This window comes from Narcine bancroftii, chromosome 3, assembly GCF_036971445.1.
Source record: "Narcine bancroftii isolate sNarBan1 chromosome 3, sNarBan1.hap1, whole genome shotgun sequence".
Lineage (NCBI taxonomy): Eukaryota > Metazoa > Chordata > Chondrichthyes > Torpediniformes > Narcinidae > Narcine > Narcine bancroftii.
In genome coordinates, this window is record NC_091471.1 from 261,010,553 (window position 1) to 261,032,643 (window position 22,091).

Consider the following 22,091-nt stretch of genomic DNA (forward strand, 5'->3'; position numbering starts at 1 on the left):
GGCTCTAAGTAGCACCTCCCCATCTAAAAGGGACAACTGGAACGTGGGCACTAAATATCAGCGATACCCATATAACAAGAATGAAATGTAGTAACATTTTTTGCATTTCCAGATGGGCAGAGATATTTTCTTCAGTGATTTGCAGATGACTATGGACAGCACAGCAGCTCAGAAATGATTGAAAAAAGTGGAAATAAACAACGAAAATTAGTTCCTTTATTGAAATATTTTTATTGTTCAACTTTATCTTGAAGCCAGAAATTGTAAAGTAGTGCCGAGACACGTCAGTGTATGCACACAGAACTCTCACTAAAAGCAAGTGAAACAGATTAGCAGCCTGCACAAGTGACTCGAGCCAGTCCGTGCATCCTTCACCCAATTAAAGTAAAATTTGGAATTGTAAACCTCCTCCCTCGTACCCAGTTCAAGTCACTGAGCACCTTTACTTATCAACATTCAATAGTGAGACAGTGACATCATTCTAATTGGGTTCTCAGTTCTGTGGTAAGGAAGAAGCAAATCAGTCAATTGTCCTCCTCTGGGGCAGGGGAGGGAGAATTCCACATCTTCTATTAGATTTTGGGCTCAAAACAACCAATCAAATACAACAGTTGGCAGTTGCCAAGTTAGACCGGTCATCTCTCGCTTTGGATACCCAGATCACTGAACTTGGATAATGTGCACACTGACTTGTAAACACAGCCACAACTGAAACAACTCCTCCTTCGATATTTGACATAGTCAGTAGTTGGTTAGTATGGAAGGGTTACATAGATATGTCCAGGAACACCTTGACGATCCCAATGAAATGTATAAATTAAGTCAAACTGCACTTAATCTTAAACTATTAGTGTTTAATACTGATTAAACCTCACATTAAAAATACTAAAAAATTGTAAGGTTCTACACAAAAGATCAACAGTCCTGCTCTGACACAAAACAGCGATTACAAAATAGTGTAAACCAGCTTATATATTAATTTCAAGAATAAATAACGAGATTGAAATCGCGGCATCAATTCTAGACTGATAGTCATAAGCTTTCAGTAAAGAGGCTCACTGGAGTGTATTTGGATTTGATGAGCTGGCATCAGGGCACAAGGTAGTCGAGACTTGAGCTCGCTAGAGCTCAAAATGTAAACAATTAGCAGAGGGCTCACACCAGGTTATCCCATAGTCAGTGAAGGCTTCGAAGCAAAGTCTGTGACAATGGCTAGAGATGGAAGGTGGGGGAAAGAGGTTTCAAAACACCGCTGACCCCTACATGTAGAGTTGACGGTACCTCTGGCCCCAATAGACCCTGTTCCAACACATTAAAATGATGTCATTTGTACAAATGCTTGAGTCTGCAGACTACAATGGTAAACCAGGTTCTGTGTTCTCAGTACAATCCACATCCTGCCACTCTTCCCTATTCCCTGTCATTATCACAGCAGCAACTCATTTCACAATACATCCATCACTCCCTTCAACTACTTGTCTAAATCATTCCAGACACCAGACTTGACTGTTTGACTGTGCCAGCCATTAGTATCTGTCCAAGAGGCAAACCACCATCACTGGTATGGAGACTTGGCTCAAGAATAAGGACAAAACCAACCAAGCTTGTGGCGAGTTCCTTCTGTGACTAACAATCGCCATGCAGCAAGCTGCCACAATGGAGGCACAAGTCTTCAGGGAACACTGCACACCTCCCCAATTTCCAGGGGTCAGAGACATTAACTTTCTTGACCAAGAACTCTCTGAGCAGAGGTTTCAACAGCCGTGCCCAAATCTCTACGCGTTCTCTACTTCAAGAGCTCTTTGGAAATGAGATCCTTATGGTTGGTAGGATCTCTTCACTCTCTCAAGCACTTCACCATTTTCCCATGATTAATATTATTAGCTTTAGGCACACAATTTGAATCTAGAATATTCTTGTGAAGTTGGGATACGAGCTGCTACAAGGCCGGAGTAAACTTTCACAGACTCCTCGAGAGTGGAAAGGTTTGGAGGAAAGAGTTTGTGTACATATTAATTAGGACCCACCCAATTAACATCTCCCTCGAATTAATCGCCCGTAGCTGATAGATCTCACCAAACCCTATATGGCAGCTTGCAAGGTCCCATCAGGAACATGATCACTTCGTTCTGTTTCCTGAGAGGGAGAATGCAATTAATTCCCTTCCAAGTCCCACAACTTAGCCTCTGATATTTTACTTACCCAAGCTAATTAACATGCACTATGTATTTAATATCAAGCAGCAGAGCTCCTCATTTTAAATAAAGCATTCAGCCTAAAAGCATTTTTCTGTTCCTAATCTAAGATTCAACATTCAAAAGCTGCCCAACAATAATAATCACAGCTTAAATTAGATTTGACCACTGATACCTGTCAACAATTCTCAAACCAATGAACAACTCCCTTGTTATCCTACTGGTTGAATTAGCATTCAAAAAAGAGGAATGAAGATTTCCATGGTTAATGGTAGGATCACAATAATCAAACCAGACATTTTGCCAGTAGTTTACCTTGAAGCACCATTTTCATTAGAAAAATGAAGATCAAGCAAAATTAGGAAGGATTTAGCACATTATACAGAATTATCATTATACTTTTCAGCTGTGGACCAAGTTAGAGTCATTATGATCACTGGATTAATTCTAAAATGGGAACAATCTTACTCATGGTTAATTATTCTTGGGCATAGGCACAGGGCTAGTTCAAGACCAATTCAACCACTGGGCTGACACACTGGGCATGCTAGTTTGTCCACTGCAACTTGATGAGCCAGATTTCCACAATGTCTCAAGTACCAGAGAGTAGATCCACGCCCAAGCAGGTGCATTTGAAGGTGGAAACATGAAGGTGCAACAATTCTAAATTACAACTGAATGATTTAGGAAAGGGGGGAAAAAAACTGTGTCTTCACCCTTCCAATATATCAGCGGTTTTACGTAACATTGCCTTTTAGTTAAACCTTAGCAAGGCTGCAAACTGAAGCCAAGAATGCCATCTTAACTAAGACAATATAAAACATCCATTCATAGTAAGTAAGAATGGTTCAAATTTCTCTTCAAGTGATTTGTATGTCAGGGACAAAAGCATTAAAAAAACAAAACTGTCACCATATCAGAAAACTTGGTGGCCTGCCAGTTCTATCTCAAACCTTTGGTCCGAAGTAGCTCTCACCCTCCCACCATAGTCACAGTTCTGGCTCCTCACCCAGTTCACTGCTGCTCTCATGATTTCTAAGCCCACTGGCTGATACAATTGTGCAACTGAAAAAAAGGTTTCACAGGAACTGGGATAAAGCTTCCATGGTTACGTGCATTACCCAACACATCACTAGAAACAAATACTTCAGAAAGGGTCTATATATTGCCAGGGACAGGCTGGGGTTGAAAATAAACCTGCCTGGCTCTAATTCTCTGTCCTTGGCAAAAGCAGAGTGTACAAAGGAGTTGCATTCCTTGCAGTCACGAGCGATTAGAATTCAACTTTACATGCTGGGAATGTCTCATCCTGCATGACCACTGTACTGTTGCTGCCCAACACAGTAACGTTCAAATGTTGCTGCCTCTTGTGCGTCTCCTGGTACCATTCGTGCATGATGGGAGAGTCAAAGGTTGGGATTATGGTGACCTGCAAAAGCAAAGAACAGCGTCACATAAGTGATTGCAAACAGTATTCCAGAATTTCAGCAAAACCTGCAAGTTGGTGGGCAAGATCTTTAGATGGTGTTGGTAGAGATTTGTGATTTGTTATGCTACTCCTGTAGCTAAAAGCACACAAACGTAGACTTAATTTTGCCAAGAGATGCTCTATATTGCAATGTCTCAACAAGTTACTGAACTTGTTTTAAAAAAAAACAATCCAGGCCACGCAATACATTTCATCACACAACCTCCATGACCTTGAGATTCCGTAAATTGCTTCACAAAGGTAAATATGGAAATGTAGTGATTGTAACAAAGGTAACAGGTTGCCAATTTTGTGTATGCCACAAAAAGATCAATAATTTGATTGTCTATGACGTGAAGTATGATAATTGCCAGGGATTTGGGGAGAACTCTCCCGTTCTTCAAAACTGCTGCAGGATTATGGTTCAAAGTTTCATATGAAAGGCATCAGTATTCCTTTAGCATTGTTCCTTTAATGTAATTACACACCCAAAGGTATTTGATATTCATACTTTCATCAAGATATGATGCCATCAGAAAGATAGACACATGATTAAAATGGTCAATTATGATATCCAAACTGTCTTAGAGGAGTGGAAGAGCAAGAAGGAATGGATTAAACAGGAAATTCCAGAGCTTAGGGTCCAGACTTCCATTGGAGGAGCAATTAAATTCCAGAATGTCAAAGAGGCTGAAAGCTAAGAGGTTCCAGAAGGTTGCAAGGCTCAAGAGGAAATACAAAGGGGTGAGGGGTGTCATTGAGAGTCAATATAAAAATCTGCAATTTGAAAGGCATTGTTCATGTTTAAGGCAGCCGTCACCTGTACGTTATTGTCCCACATTGCTTTGCCTTCCAGAAGCGAATCCAGAATGTTTCTCATGGCCCCCTCTTTCTGAGGGTCTTCTCCACTTATGACATAGACCGATGATCGCAGGCGTTTGAAGAATTCAGGGTTGATTGTCCTGGCACCATAGCTGTTAGGGATGTAGGTGAGATCCACGTACACAGGGGGACATTTGCTCACAGAACCTACAAAAGCAGTACACGGAATGAACAGCTTATTGCCTCCAGGAAACGGTGTCAGCAAGATTCACTTCAGGAACTAAAGGGATTAATAATTATAATATTGCAGAAACAAATTAAATTCATCAACATGCACAGATTAAGATTGTTTATTTAAGCAGATTTTTAAAAAAAACCCAGATAATAGTTCTACTTTGATCTCTCAACCTTCATTATGAGATGCATAGAGACCTCACCTGTATCATGTAACTGACCTGCCACTGTGCTGCGAGAGGTGCTGTGAGACGATCTGTAACTTGGCGCATGAGAAATCTTTCCTTTCTTATCTTCTGAGTTGATGGACTGGTTGGAATTTACCCTGGAAATCTTCCCTGGCTGTTCTGTCTTGCTGACTGGCGCCAATTTCTCCATCTCTTTGGATGTCAGCTGGGGACCTTTTGGTTTGGACAAAGTTGTCTGTTTAGCGTTCGCAACTCTGCGACTCAAAGAGCCCACAGCTGGCTTGGGAACAGGCTTCCGCCCTTTTGACTTGTCTGCTGTGCCTTTGTTAGAGCTCTGGGTCAGGACTTCTGGGTCTACCATGCAGATGCCAGGCTGGGGCGGGAGTGGGTGAGGGTCCTTCATTGGGGAGGGGGGAGGGTCATGTGAACCAGAGGACAAAGGAAGGCAAGTGGGACCCAGAGCAGATCTGCTCACTGACAGACTCTCAGAATCATCCTCCGACCCCATGCCTCCATCTGCAGTGATTGACGGGCAGTCCTCAGTCCCAGGTGGAATTTCTGAAAGTGAGTGGGATGGGAGGGATTCGCTGGCAGAAGTTGGAGTGGTTTGGTCTACTAGCATCTTTTTGCTGGAGAGGAGCTGGTGGGCCATACTTTGCCCCACTGGCTTTGCACACTCCTGGGAATGGTCACTATCGTCCGACATGTCCCTTGGACTGGGGTTGACAAAGGATGGAGAGACTTCGGTCTTTGGGTGCTTAAATTCACAAGGCGACACAAGGCACAGGTCAACGTCATGAGGGGACTCAGAGGGGAGCCTGGCCACATGTGGCCCAGGCCCGTCCACTCCTTCAGTGAGAGGCAGTCTGCACCCACCGTCCCCTGAGTTGGGAAGCAGAGGCCGGAAGGCATCTTGCAAAGTCCTCAGGGGAAGGCTCATGCCATGAGGATCACTCATCCCAGAAAGAACTTCCTGTTCAGGAGAAGCACTGTTGGGATGGCCCCTCTGATTGGCCTCGGGTGCAGCGCTCAGTGCCTCAGTCAGGGGTGGCAAGACCTGCTCAAAGGAGACCGATAGAGACTCATCAACTTCTGTTGAGTGAGGAGAGCCAACTTCAGCAGGCAGAGAAGGGGTCGTCAGAGTTGGTGAGACATCAGGGACAGCATCCTTGAATGGACTCAAGCTCAGGAAACCAGTGTGTCTGTCCAGTGGTGCACTGGCGTTCTCAGACGGAGGTCGCGAGTTTGGCAGGGGTGCTCCCTCTGCAAGTTTATCACAAGCATTGGCCAACTGGTTTTCCCCATGGAGGAAGCTGGAAACATCCTCAATTAAACCATCTTCACTTCTGGGAAGGATGCTGTCAGTTGGTGACTGGTGGAATGGGGTGTGGCCAGCACTGGCAGGCCCGGATCCGGGAGGAGAGACCATCTCCAAGGTCTTCTCCTCAGAGCTGGCATATTGCTCCTCTGCATTGTCTTGGTTTGTGGCAGCAGACGGCAGCCCTTTGACCTCACCTGGTGGATGCGGACCAAGCTCTGTTGGAGTCAGGTCAAAATTAACACTACGATCGCTCCTTGGGGTTTTTGCAAGAGGAGATTGGGCAGCCATGTTCCTGCTGGGGCTTAAATTGTCATCAAAATACCTGAACTTATCAGGACTTTCCAGCTCAAAGTCACAGTCGATTTCAGTACCACAGATCAGACCATTAACGGGATGGATTGTAACCATACCTTCATCACCTTCTGCTCGGGCAGCACCAACTCTGGCTGCCTGTTGCATGCATGTCTCTTGTTCCTCTGCCGCTTCTCTGTTTTGCGTATCGCCATTGCCCTGTAGTTGAGTCTTGAGCTCCATCTCTACCTCCAGAGGGGTGAAAGCCTCCTCAGGTAGGTTTTCCCCCTGCAGCACTTCTTCCTCCTTGGGGAGTGTGGCTACACCCTTTTCCTGCTCCAGCTTTGCAAACTCTGCTGTCATGTCTTCGGGAGTAGACATCCCAGAAGATTCTGCCATGCCTGGTTTCCCCTGATGATCTGGGGCAGATGCTTTCTTTGAAGTCCTAGGCTTGGCTCTGACCAATTCCCTTCCAGGATCCTTCCTGGGCTCTCTGGAACTGGCTGACCCACTGGCTTTGGCAGAGGACTTCCTGCCTTCAGAAGCAACTGGGAGAGATCTGGGAGGGGGCTTGGCCATCACTTTTTCAATCTTCTTGGGCTCCCTTTTAACTTGCTTTGTTAAGTCCTTCCTCAGCACCTTGTCATCAGCCTCTTTCCCATCTTCCCTTTTAGGCAGCTTTGTACCCTTCTCTTCCATTTTTGTTGGCCTGGCTTCTTTTTTCTGAAGTTTCTCTTTGGCCTCCTGCTTATTCTCGGGTTTTCCCTTCTCATCCACCTTGGGTGCGGATGACACTCTGGGGAGAGGATCCCTCGCTCCCTCACCCTTCACTGCCACGGAAGTTTTTGTTTTCCCGGCCTGCTCTTTCCTCTCCAGTCTTGCTGACTTGTCCTTGGCAGAGTTCAGCCTCCCCATCGTCAGCCCGGCTTCCAAATCTCGTCCAGTTTTGCCTGACGAGCCCCTTGTGAGGCTTTTGAGACTCTCACGGCTCTCCGTGCGCTTTGGCTTGGTGCCTTTCTCCTTCTGTAGAGCTTCCAGCTCACCCAGTGTAGCCACAGGCTGCTTCAGGAAATCCAGGTGTTTCATCCTCTCCAACCCCTCCAAGATCTTGCTTTGCGGAGTGCAACCCGGGAACAGCACTCGGATTATTTTCTCCACTCGACTGGCTGGATGCCAGGCAATGAGAGCACAAATGGAGACCAAGCACTGAATTGGGAGATCTCCTCCTTTTGGCCCACTGCTACCTGCCCACTGATGCAGCATGAAGTCCAAGTCCTTGCTATCTTTTTTCGGGTTGAGGATGTACATCTCCAGGCGGCCAACTCCCATTTTCTGAAAGAGAATTATTGGTTCAATGGAGTTCCCAATAGTCCTATAGAGTGGTTGAGGGTTAATACCCAAATCATCCAGATGCTGAAGCAATACACTGAGCTCATCCACACCTCGCCTGACATTCTTCCTTTCAATGTGTTGGAATCGGTTTGGTGCATTGAGGAACATAACACCAACTTCAGGGGAAATGAGGTTCTTTGTCCATTCACCATTCAGTTCAGAGCCTTGAGACTGATCCTCGTCTAGCTCTGCCAGCTTCCTCTGCAGCAGACTGTTGACCCCAGGCAGGTTGTCCGTCCCAATGTGAGTCAACAGAACTGAGTCGATCCTGTCCAAGTGGCGGACCAGCTTCCAGAATGAAGATTTCTGGTCTGAACCTCCATCAACAAGGATATTGAAGCCATTGACAGCAAAAAAGGCAGAGTCCCCTTGGCCACCTGGGAAAACGTAGCAGCATGGCTTGGAGAGCTTCAGGAAGCCCATAGTAGCTGGAGGCTCCAGCAGATCAAAGGGAGATGTCGCCTCCACTGATTCAGTGAGGTATTCCAAGAATTCCTGCAGTCCCTCCATCTCTGATTGTGTGGCTGGAGGATTCATTTTGATCTCAATAAACTCCTGAAGGCTGTGTTGCTCCAGGCTTGATCGCTTCCACTCTCCCAAGTCAGGGCAGCAGAGACAAAGGCTGGCCTTATCAGCAGGAGGCGTGAAGCTCAACAGCTCTCCAATCTAAGAAATACAAAGTCAACTCATTAATGCACCATTCAAGCCAATGCTTTGTACACTTCAACCACTCAAGGCTCAAATGATCATTTGCTCATCCACTATCCTTGCACTCTCTGACCTACATAGGTCATTGCGACTAGGATTATACATTTCCCAACCTGCTTTCTAAATATCCCCATGGTTCCACCCATCTCAAGGGCCCAGGGCCCCTCCAATTCCAATGACAAATTCTGTTCCAGTCACTTTACAAGAAAGGTGCACTTTCACTGGAGAGGTTACATAGGGGAGTTATGAGGACCCTGAACCAAATGGAAGAATTGGAGCATCTATCCATGATGGATGATTGGCTAAGATCAGTGGTAATCTTCAGAACAGGTAGTTGAAGGATCTTGATACAGTAAAAGATAAAAGAGCTATTACCCCCAAGCAGGCATTGGAGGCGAACAGGTGGTGTAGACCTGAAGTAATCAATGGAAGATACAGAGACAAACAAAACATTTGGCTGCCACTGAGTAGTTAGGATCTCCAAAATTACTATCACAAATAAAATAAATGTGAATTAATCATTGATACATTTCCAAATATAACCCTTATCCCTTCCCCCACCCCCAAAACCCTGAATCAGAAAAAAAGGGGAGCTGTTGAGATCTGGAACCCAGTTCAAAAAAGCCAATTATTTTTGTCTAAATCTCAATAAAGGGAAGAAAAATAAATAGAATCCTTAAAAACTTCCTAATTAATTCATTCAAATTTTGAACGAATATCTGTGGTAGAGGTATTGGAAGAGTCTGGAAGAGATACTGTAAACAAGGAAATATGTTCATTTTAATACAATTCACTCTACAATCGTTATTGGGAGAGTTATCCATTTAAATCCTCTTCAACTTTCTTAAGTGGGGGAAGGTCATTCAACATACAAACTTTTTAAATCATTATTCACTTTATCCCTAAATATATGATCCCATTTTCCGGCCATCTGAATTGTGTATTTCTTTTGCAATCTGTATCATATCCATCCTTTGAAGATATGATCTCATTTTTATTCCAATTTATTTTATATCCAAAGACTTTCCAATAATCTTCCAATTGCAAATGCAGTCTTTGTAGAGAGGTTACAGGGTCCATCAGATATATTTGTACATCTTCTGCAAAAAAAAACTGATTTTATACTCATCTTGGTCCACTCTGAACCCCTTAATGTTTGGATCCCATCAAATGGCTTCAGCTAAAGGTTCTATGGCCAGTACAAAGAGGGCTGGTGATAGTGGACATCCTTGTCTACTAGACCTAGATAGTGGATATCTCAAAGACATTTGACCATGAGGTATAACCCTAGTCTTATGACTCATTATAAAGAGCTCAAATCCAATTTATGACATTTTGACCTAGTCAAATTACATTAATAAGAAGTCTCACTCCAATCTATCAAAGGTCTTTTCCACATCCAAAGCAACTGTCACACTATGTTTACCCTTTTTCTGGGCCAAATGAATTACACTAAGTATACTTGTTACATTGTCTGCTGATTCTCTTTTCTTCACAAATCCTGTTTGGTCTTTATTTAACAATTTAGGGAAAAAATTAGCTAATCTATTTGCCAAAGCCTTAGCTAATATTTTGTAATCAGCATTTAAAAAAAGAGATCAGTTGACAGTTTCAATGGATCCCTATCTTTCTTAGGAATCACCATTATTATTGCTGTTGAGGAGGATTCCAGCAGAGTATGTAATCCAACAGCCTGATTCAATACCTCCATTTAAAAAAGGCATTAACAAGTCTTTAAATCCTTTATAAAATTCTAGTGGAAAGCCATCTTTGCTGGGGGATCTGTTAACATGTAATAAATTCAATGCCTCCTCTATTTCCAATTGAGTAAAGGGCGCATTTAATTAATTCTGCTCAGTCAAATCTAAATTTGGCAAGGCCAATCGTGTCAAATAGTCATCTGATTTATTAATATCTCCCTGTCATTCCAATTAATATAATTTGAAGTAAAATGATTTAAAGGCTTCATTAATTTCTAATGGTTTATAGGAGATTCTATTTGTTTCTGTTTCAATCTCATTGATTGTATGGGGAACCTTCTTTCAATCGCCAAGATAGGTCTTTATGAGCTCTTTCCCCCAGTTCGTAATACCTTTGTTTAGCTCTCATTATCGCTTTTTCCATCTTATAATGTTTGTAAGGTATTTATTATATTCAAGCTTTTGACTAATAAGTGCCCTTCGCTTTTGTTCTGAGCTCCTTAACTGCAAGCCCTCCAATTTGTATACCTTTTACTAACTTATCTACCTGTCTTGTACATTTTTTTTTTAATTTTTGAGGTACAACTAATTAATTGACCCCTAAAATAAGATTTTAAGGAGTCCCATATAATAAATTTATTGGCATCAGAATAACAATTAGTTTTACAAAAGATCCCACTATGTCTCCCAATGAAATCACGAAATTCCGATCTTCTCAACCTCAATGAATTAAAATGCCACCTATAGACCGTGTCCTGTTTATCAGGCGGAGCAATTGATAACAATAGAGGTGAATGATCTGACAGGACCCTTATCTTATACTCAGCTTTCATGATTCTATCCTGTCAATGTCCAGATAGCAAAAATAAGTCCATCTTAGAATATGAGTCATATCTGTTGGAGTAAAAATAGTCTCTTTGTCTCAGATGCAATTTCCTCCAGGCATCCACTAAATTCAGTTCTCTCATTGAAACTAGGATTAGCTTTAGTCATCCTAGTCCTGGTTCCTGCCCTTGTTGATTTATCCAAGACCAGATCCAAATACGAGCTAAAATCTCCCACTACTACTATATTATGGTGTGCATCTGCCAATTAAAAAAAGTTTATTTTATAAATCTTTCATCATCTTCATTTGGGGCGTATAAATTTAACAGAATCCAAGATTCAGAATATATCTGACAGTGAACCTTAACATATACACCTACTAGATCAATTGCAACATTCTGAATTGCAACTGGAAGATTCTTCTTTATTAAGATCACCACAACCCTGGCTTTAGAATTGAAGGAAAACACCCAGATGCTTTTTAATTTCTGATGTTCATTGTCCATTGAAAAACGACTGAGGGTTGCACACGCAGAAGGACAAAATTGGCGAGAAGCATTGCTATCTTATGTGGCTGTCTATCGAGCAACGACTCATGCACCCACTGGAAAAAGTCCTGCAGAAGCATTTTCAGTGTTTCCTGAAGAAAGGCCAGGTTTACACCATTTAAAAAAAAATGTAAGAAAGTACCTTCTTCCTTTTAATAGGGTTATTCAAACATTTATGTTAATACTGATAAGCTTTACCACGTTTGCCATCACCACAGAGTTCTAATTATATCCATTTCTGGTATCTCATTTATATCCTTCCAATATTTTTCTCCCTGAGATCCCAATATTACATTCATAACATAACATAACAATTACAGCACGGAAACAGGCCATTAGGCCCTTCTAGTCCGCACCGAACCAAACACTCCTCTCTAGTCCCACCTACCTGCACAATGACCATAACCCTCCACCTTCTTCTCATCCATATACCTGTCCAGCTTTTTCTTAAATAATAAAATTGACTCTGCCGCCACTATTTCTCCCGGAAGCTCGTTCCACACCGCTACCACTCTGAGTAAAGAAGTTCCCCCTCATGTTACCTCTAAACCTCTGCCCCTTAACTCTTAACTTATGTCCTCTTGTTTCAATCTCTCTTACTCTTAACGGAAATAGTCTATCCACATCCACTCTGTCTATCCCTTTCATAATCTTAAATACCTCTATCAAATCCCCTCTCAACCTTCTACGCTTCAAAGAATAAAGACCTAATCTGCCCAATCTCTCCCTGTACTCTAGATGCTTAAACCCAGGTGTCACATTTGTGGCCCGAAATGTGAAGTTAATAAAACATTAAACACAAGTCTTATCAGGTAAACTTCTCCGTGGCTTTTATTCTCCCGTTTCCTTTGTTCTCCTGCTTGTGTTCTTATCTCTCTCTCATACCACGTGACTTCCGGTACATCTCATACATATTCATTATCATGACATCCCTCCTTTAATCAGAAATAAACTTTACCTTCACTTACCAATATCCCTCGGAAACATACAAACATCGTAACTAATGGTAATACTATAACTCAACTACATAAAATTTACTTCCTACAGCATTCATACATGCACTTTATGATATAAGATTAAAATATGTCCCAAAGTTCTTATTAAAACTATGGCACAAAGTCTTCGTATCGTTTGGGCGGTTTCCGGTTTCGTTTCGCCCTGCCTGCGATATTGTCGTCGCTTCTCGGTTGTTCACTCTCAGCGTCGGAAATATTGCTCGCCACGGCTTCGGGTGTTTCTGGCGCTCTAGTCACTTCATCAGGAGTGCTGGTAACTGCCTCTGGAACATCATCAGGTCTCTCAGTTTCAGCATCTCATATTGGCCTTTCAACCTCTTCGCTCGATGTATCTCTGGACTGGTACCTTTTTACACTTGATACATTTCTCTTATACAGGACTCCAGTCGGAGACTTGACTGTCACCATACTGCCACTTCTGGATACGACAGTATAGGGTTGATGGTAATAAGGTGTGTCTAGCTTACCACCAGTTTCATGCCTCACTAGAACATTATCTCCTGGCATGATGTCTGAGTACTTGGCTCCATGTTTCGAATCTGTGTACAGCTTTGCTGCACCTTTCTTTTCAGCATCGTGGTCCCTCATCTCCTGGTCGTCTCGGATTTCCTTTATTTCTGGCATTTTTGTGCGGATTTTTCTCCCAAAAAATGCTTCTGCAGGACTTTTTCCAGTGGGTGCATGAGTCGTTGCTCGATAGACAGCCACATAAGATAGCAATGCTTCTCGCCAATTTTGTCCTTCTGCGTGTGCAACCCTCAATCGTTTTTCAATGGACTGATTTTGTCTCTCTACTTCTCCGTTGGCTTGCGGCCATTTCGGAGTTACTTTATGATGGTGGATACCTGTGGTCCTCATGTATTCTGCAAATGTCTCTGAAATGAATTGTGGACCATTGTCAGAGTATAATGTAACAGGTAATCCATATCTTACGAATATCTCTGCTAACGCTTGTATTGTTTTTTCAGTGGTTGTGGACTTCAACACCACGTACTCATAGTATCTGCTGTAGTAATGAATCACTACCATAATTGATTCACCCGTCGGTAAAGGTCCAAGAAAATCAACAGCTACGTCGATCCATGATCCATGCGTACTCCGGATCGGTTCTGGCGGATTACTCCTACTTGTGATTTGACATCCGTGACAAGTTTTAACAAATTTCTCGGCGTCTTTATCACAACTTGGCCACCATACCTTGGTCCTGAGGTTTTGCTTGGTACCAACAATACCTAGGTGTCCTTCATGCGCTAAGGATACGATCTTCGGTCTCAATCTTTGCGGAATCACCAACCTGCAACCTCTTAATACACACTGTCCGATGCAACAAAGTTCGTCTCTAATGGGAATGTAAGCCTTGTGAGTACACTTGTCCCATTGTCCACTCTGTATGCATTCTCTTACTTCCATGAGTTCTGAATCATGTTCGGATTCTCTCTCGACTTCCTTCGTAGTCACAGCTTTCGGTGTCGCCTGAATAGCTACGAAGCATACAAAGCTCTCTGTTTCTGTTCCCAATTCTGACTTGGATTGTGGACCACCATCCTTCACCAATCTGGACAGCGGATCAGCAATGTTTGTTTTCCCTGCAATGTGGATTACTTTATATTTGTAGGGTTGTAGTCTGAGTACCCATCTCTCTATTCTGGCACATGGTTTGGATCTAGGTGCATAGATCACCTCTAATGGCTTATGATCTGTGATGAGTTCAAATTCAATGCCGTATAAATAGGCATGGAACCTCTCACAGGCCCATACAAGTCCGAGTGCTTCTTTCTCTGTCTGAGAGTATCTTCTTTCCACATCTGATAACGATCTGCTGGCATAGGCAATGATTCTTAGTCCTCCATCATGCATCTGGACCAACACTGCTCCTAAACCAACTGGGCTGGCATCCGCTATGACTTTGGTTGATGCCGCCGGATCGTAATATCCAAGAGTTTTTGCATCTGTCAGGCTTTGCTTCAGCGCTGTGAACGCTTTCTTCTGCTCAGATCCAAAATGAAATGGTACACCTTTCCTGGTTAGTTTCCTTAGTGGTTCTGCCACTGTAGCGAAATTAGGAATGAACTTTGCACAAAAATTGACCAATCCCAGGAAACTCCTCACCTCTGTTGCGTTCTGAGGTGCACGTGCCTCTGCAATAGCTTTCACCTTGGCCTCTGCAGGGTTTAGTCCTTTCCGTGTAAGTCTGTGTCCCATGAACTCCATTTCTGACACACCGAACTGGCACTTGTTTCCATTCATGGTAAGGCCTGCTTCCTGTAGTCTAGATAGTACATGCCTCAACCGTTTGTCATGCTCTTCCTTCGTTGGTGCATGGACTATGATGTCGTCAGAAATGTTGGCAACTCCAGGAATGCCTTGAATCACTCGATGGATTTCATACTGGTAGATCTCCGAAGCTGCATTAATTCCAAATGATAGTCTCTTGTAACGATACAATCCACAGTGAGTCACAAATGTAGTTACATCTCGGGAACCTGGATCCAGCTCTAATTGATGATAGCCCCATTTCAGATCAATTTTTGAGAATACCTTGCTGGTAGTTAGTTCTTGAAGTATTTCCTCCACTGTTGGTATAGGGTGTCGTTCTCTAATTATAGCTTCATTGGCCATTCTCATGTCAACACATAGTCTTATGTCACCCTTTGGTTTGGGCACAATCACTACAGGACTGACCCATTGTGTCGAATGTTCCACCGGTTCTATAATGTCTTGCTCGATCAATTCTTTAATTTTGGCTTCGACTTTCAAACGAAGTCCAAACGGAGTTCGGCGCATTGGTTGTGCCTTGGGTTTGACCGTTTCATCTACCGCTAGCTTCAATTGTCGACCTTTCAGCTTTCCTACTCCTTGAAAGACTGCGGGGAATTCTTGCTTCATATCCTCGTATGACTGAATTGAATTGACACAAGCTCCAATATGAAGTATTGCCAGGTCTTGCGCTGTGCTTCTACTCAGCAATGGTTCTCCCCTCTCTTCTATGACCATAAACTCTGCTTCGGTGCACTTATCTCCAGCTTCAACAGTTGCAGTAAAACATCCAATGGTCTGCAATGGCTTGGTTGCTGTGTATGGATACAGTTTCTTGGAACACTTCTTTGAGGTACAGATGATCTTTTTCCTTTTCAACTTCTCCCATAAATGTCGATCAATCACATTACTGTCACTGCCTGAGTCTACAATGACCTGCACTGTCACTCCACCAATGATCACTGGGACTTTCTCATGATGTACTTCATTCAACGCAAATTGGTAACAATTCTGTTCCTCCTGGGTATCATCATCGTCACTGTCTATCTGGCGAATGGTATCTTTCTTTCCAGGATACTTTCCTTTCCCCCAGGCTTTGCCTTTGGAAGTTGTACTCTTCCTCTTCTGGTCTGCATTGGACTTGCTTTTGCACTTCTTTGCAAAGTGGTCCTTACCTCCACACTTTCTGCAAACTTTGCCTTTGGTCGGGCAATATGGGTCTTTTCCAAAGTGACCTCGGTTTCCACATCTATAACACTCCACGTCATGTGTCGGCGTGTATCTTGGCTGGTTATGGCAATGTGAGAGCCTCTTAATTTGCTGGCTTGAGTTGTCTTTCAGGGTCATGGTATGAAATTGCCCTTCAACAGCCTCTAATGCAGCAGCAATGGTTAAAGCATCGGTGAGTTCCAACTCACTCCCTCTTTCCAGTAGACGTCTTCTGAGTTTATCTGATCTACAGTGCTGTACAACTTGATCCAATAATTGGTTGTCCAAATCAGCTGGCATGTAATTGCATCCAACATCAAGCTGGCGTAGTCTCGTCACGTACTGAGCAATTGTCTGGCCATCTTCTTGTCTCGTTCTCCGAAACAAATGGCGTTGAAATGTAGCATTCGGTGTCACTACATAATGTGCATTTAATGCATCTACCGCTTTCCGGTACTCATCCTTTCTTCCAGTATTCAAAAGTGTCTTAAATGTTTCCCGAACTGCGGGTCCAGCCGCGAAAAGAAGTAACGCCCTTCTCTGCACTTTTTGTTCAACTGTAACGGTATCTAGAAATAGGCCACAACTGTCGGCGTAGGATTCAAATTCTTCCAGCCATGCCTTCCACTTCACACTTACAGTGCTTGCATCACCCGTTGGGTCAAAATGAGGAATTCCACTATGTGTTAGAAAGTCACCGTCTGCCCCAGCCATGAGGAAATATTCCAGCCCCAAAAGTACTGAGTCACAGAGAAAATTCTTATCACCTTGAAGTTGTCTGTAAACCTGTAATCTTGTTTAGTCTTTAATTTTCTTCAAGCTTCTTTCATCCTCGTCGCCAATGTCACATTTGTGGCCCGAAATGTGAAATTAATAAAACATTAAACACAAGTCTTATCAGGTAAACTTCTCCGTGGCTTTTATTCTCCCGTTTCCTTTGTTCTCCTGCTTGTGTTCTTATCTCTCTCTCATACCACGTGATTTCCGGTACATCTCATACATATTCATTATCATGACACCAGGTATCATTCTGGTAAATCTTCTCTGCACTCTCTCCACTCTGTTTATATCCTTCCTATAATTAGGCGACCAGAACTGCACACAGAACTCTAAATTAGGCCGCACCAATGCCTTATACAATCTCAACATCACTTCCCAACTCCTATATTCCATGCAATGATTGATAAAGGCCAGCATACTAAAAGCCTTCTTCACCACCCTATTCACATGAGTTTCTACATTCAGGGAACGATGTACCGTTACTCCTAAATCCTTCTGCTCTTCTGTATTCATCAATGCTCTCTCATTTACTACGTATATCCTGTTCTGATTCTTCTTACCAAAATGAAGCACCTCACACTTATCAGCATTAAATTCCATCTGCCATTTTTCAGCCCACTTTTCTAAGCAGCCCAAATCCCTCTGCAATCCTTGAAAACCTTCATTATCCACTATTCCGCCTATCTTAGTATCGTCTGCATATTTACTAATCCAATTCACCACCCCATCATCTAGATCATTAATGTATATAACGAACAACAATGGGCCCAATACAGATCCCTGAGGCACACCACTGGTCACCGGCCTCCAACCTGACAGACAATTTTCCACTACCACTCTCTGGCCTCTCCCTTTCAGCCAATGTTCAATCCATTTGACTATCTCAAAATTTATACCTAAAGACTGCACCTTCCTAACCTTCCATGTGGTACCTTATCGAAGGCCTTACTGAAGTCCATATAGACAACATCCACCGCGCTACCCTCATCCACATTCCTAGTCACCTCTTCAAAAAATTCAATCAGATTGGTCAAACAGGACCTTCTGCCCACAAATCCATGTTGAGTGCTCCTGATCAGACCCTGTCTATCCAGATATTTATAAGTACTATCTCTAAGAACTTTCTCCATTAATTTACCTACCACAGACGTCAAACTTACAGGCCAATAATTGCCAGGCTTCCTCCTTGAACCCTTTTTAAATAATGGAACCACATGCCCAATACGCAATAGTGGACCCAAATCTGTCGACAGCTCCAGTAGAAAAGAGTGATATTGAAAAGTATATAGACAAAGAAAAAGAAAATAGATACCATCCTATCTATAACACAAAACTAAACAAAAATATATATCCCCCCCAATAGGTGTGGAGAATAGGTCAAAACACCACCCATAATATTATAGCAGGCTGTGGCTAGCACACAGATGCTCATCTAATATGATGTAGATAAACACCGATCCCCATCCACCCCAGAAATTGATGTAAATGCCCAGAATTCATACTCCATATTTACAGTATATCACAGCAATCACCTACTGATACAAATCCATTAAATTTTGTCAACTTTAAAGTCTGGCAATTGGTTTACAAAGTTAATAAGGTGCTTTATATCCATAAAAGATCTATTTTTGCCATTAGGAACCATAATTTTCAAAATAGCAGGGTGATGTAAAGTCATAGCCTTTTTCCAACCCCCCCCCCATCACAACAAATTCTTTATGGGATTAAATTTCCATCTTTTCCTTAAAAGTGATGCGCTGATATCTGGATAAAATATTTCCCCTTCATGTAAAAGTGGTGCTCCCCTTCCCTTCGCACCTTTGCCTGCCATTCCATGAATTTTCTCACAATCTTGAAATTGTAGGCATTTAATTAATATTGAGAGGGGCTTTTGGCCTTGAGAAGATGGGGGCATAGATGAACTATGTCCCCTTTTTATTTCAATGTTATTTCCCACTTTATCTTATCCCAATGTTCTAGGGATCCAGTCTTGAAAAAATGTTACTGCAATAGGACGTTATATTCCTTCCGAGTCCTACAATCTTGACATTATTTATTCTGCTTTATCCTAAAGTTTAATTTTCTGGATACCAAACATTAAGACTTTTATCAAAATTTGTGACTTTATCAATAACTTCATCTTATTTTTCTTTCAAATTGAAAGATTCTATTGCACCTTCCATCTTTATTATTATTTTTAAAATGTTAAGCTTTTTATTTGTATTCTTGTCTTTCTTATTTAAAGCTTTTAATACATCATCTATATTATGTTTGGACTTGGCTTTTCTTGCCTCCTTCTGCACTGTTGTACTGGCAATTTCTGTTCCTTCTTCCACTGAAGTTGAGTCCGTTGAGCTGGAATCTGAGCCTCCATCCTGCGCGGACTTGATCTTCCCTAGAGTCCAGAATATATTAGTCAAACCGCCGGATCACGCATGCGCAGTTGCTCAGAAGCCTCTCAAACGTCCTGTTCGGTCAGAGGAGCCAGAGATGTCACGGTGCTGGGTCCAGGAGGAGGTGATTCCAGTCAGGAGGTAGGTTGAACAACTTCTCCAAGCTTTTTAAATTGAAATAGGTCTTGTTCCCGTTTAGCTTTCTTCTTTTGGTGTGCTCCAGAGGCTGCCAGTTGTGTCTTATTTTTCTTGGAACCTATCTTCAAGTAGGTTCAAATATCAAGTAGGCATTCTTGTCGAAAAAAAATTTTTCACCCTCTTCTTTTGAGCAATTCCAGGAGGGCTAAGGATCCACGTCCTATCCTTCACCACATCACGTGACTCCCAGTCCCCAAAAATAATTTAATCTAATAACATCTGACTGAAGTGTCAAGCTGAGTACGTGAATCGACAAAGCATAAAGGGCTATGGGCCAAGTGCAGGAAAATGGGATGAATACAATGGTCAGTGTGGACAGAGTGAACCGAATAGCCTCCTTCCATGCAGTATGGCTTCCCACACTTAAACGGTACCCCAACGTGCAACTAAGGACCCAACGTTACAAGATGGGAGAAGATTAGGAAATTCTTTTTTAACCAGCACAAGTATGACAGGCAGAATAATCTCCTCCTGTATTGTAGATTTTCTGAAACTTCTTTCATGTTCCCATTAAATCTGTCCTTGCTGGCAACATGTCATTTCAATTTCCAAATACTGTACATCCATTTTGCTGACTCACTCTCAACCTGTTAAATCTATGTTCTCTCTTCCAAGGAAAGAATCCCAATTTCCTTGAACATCTCATTTCCCCCTCCCCATTTCCAATTGTTATCCACTGGTCCAAAGTCTGAATTTCTCTCTCATTCCCTGATCCTTAATGCCCATCTTAATGTTTTTGTCACCTGTCCAATGCTTCATTCATCATTTTATAGATACGTAACCAAGGGTTTTGGGCTTGAGCCCTTCATCGAGATATGAGCAAAATGTATGCAGATAGGCAGGCGCCTGTCTACAATTTCCGCATAGCTCGATGAAAGGCTCAAGCACGAAATATTGATTATGTACTGTATAGTTATCTTTGCTGTTTGAGTCTCTCCAGCATTGTGCTTTTGCTTCAACGACGGTGTCTGTAGACCTTGGTGTTTTACTACAGTAATTATAGATTAAAGCTCCTTATGCACAAGCTTAATACATAAACAGCAAGATGGAGCATTGTTAGACACAACCTCCTTGTCTGCGAAGATCTGGATGAAGTCATGGAATGTGAAGGATCCTTTCTGCAAGAGTAAATCACCAGAGTCTTCCAAACATGGCCCAGCTAACACCAGCAACTTGTGTCGTGAGCCTGCTGATATCAGAGTCCGAACCTGGAATGGAAACGGAAACAGAAATCACTCCTCTTGAAAATGGAATGCACTACCAGATCACTAGGCGTGCTGTTTCAGAGTCAACTCAGGAGTTGGAATCATCAAGCATCTTTAAGAGCACTCAAGATAATCAATGAAAGCTGGGGACTTTCACGGCGGCTTGACCACTTAATGGGAATTTCCTTATCTGTTCTCATGAAGAGTGCTAATATAAGAAACACAGAAGCCAATGTGTACAGGGCAAAAACTTCAGAACTGCGACACCACAACACCAACGAGCAGATTGTTTAATTATTTGCTGCTGGTTAATGGCAAATATTGGCCAGATAGCAGAATCTCTTGTGCTCTTTTTGAAAATGCATGGGATTGGTTAACCCACTCAAGGAAGAAAATATGTGAGTTTTTTCAAAAGGCAGATCTTAATCTGGAACTGCCCCAGAGATGAATTATGTACCCACATCCTGTGAGCTTATATGATGGTGAAAGGCATGACTTTAGATGCTGCAGCTTTTTCAGTAACTTAAGGGCATTAACTAATCCTATAGTCTGTAGCCATGGTGAGTCAGTGCTAGAACAAATGTGCATCAAGTGGTTGCTTTGTTTGAGATGCCTTTTGTGTTTGGAGCTACACTCAAACCTAGAAGCAGAGAATTCCGCCGTACTCATGGACTCCTCCCCTTACCACTGAAGGCCCAGTCTACATCCTGCCCATATCGGCAAATAAATTGGACCTCATCAGAAATAGGACTGTGAAAATGGCTTTCTGGTGCGACTGAGGGTTGAAAACCAGCTCGGCAAGAAGAGATCCCAAGGGCAGAATCAAATGGGAGAAAACTACAACTGTAAATCGAAGCTAGAAGTTCAGGTGAAAGGATATTTAGAAAGGCAGAACACAGGGCAATGACAGGAGTAAGGATAACCGGAGTATCTCAGGGAGCAGAGTTAAATGCAAAGGAATTCCTCATCCAGAGTCAGCAGAGGAAAAATTAAAGATGGAGAAGCTGTGTTAATAAGAAATCATTCAAATGAAAAATGAAATTAGTCAACAGCTTTGTATATGGAGGGGTGATAGCAGGGATAAAAAAAAGTCACAGGTGGGAATAGTATATACGCCCACTACTGTAGGAAAGGGTACAAATCAAGGAATAATGGGGACTTGCAAGAGAGATATTGCAATAATTACAGGCAAATGTAATCATATGGATTGGATAAATCAAATAAGAAAGGTTAACCTCAAGGTGTAAATGAAGCATATTTGGAATATAGCAATATAATTGTGCCTCATCAGGGAGCAGGCCATTTTAGATCTGACATAATGTAATGAAACAAGATTAATTTA

At 42.4% G+C, this 22,091-nt stretch overlaps 1 protein-coding gene across 5 annotated transcripts in view; it reads right to left on the minus strand.

Moving 5' to 3' along the window:
- Positions 1–211: 211 nt before the first annotated feature.
- Positions 212–22,091, minus strand: part of map1sa (microtubule-associated protein 1Sa) — a 38,836-nt gene continuing 16,956 nt past the window's right edge. For 2 of the 5 annotated variants that reach the window (XM_069927856.1, XM_069927857.1), the window contains exons 4-7: positions 20,612–20,752; positions 4,941–8,577; positions 4,484–4,692; positions 212–3,624 (exon numbers count right to left, since the gene is read on the minus strand). In XM_069927856.1, the coding sequence (XP_069783957.1) occupies positions 3,469–3,624; positions 4,484–4,692; positions 4,941–8,577; positions 20,612–20,752 (4,143 nt within the window). In that variant the 3' untranslated portion in view covers positions 212–3,468. The remainder of the gene's footprint in view (positions 3,625–4,483; positions 4,693–4,940; positions 8,578–20,611; positions 20,753–22,091) is intronic. The other 3 variants (XM_069927859.1, XM_069927860.1, XM_069927858.1) reach the window with 3 other exon arrangements.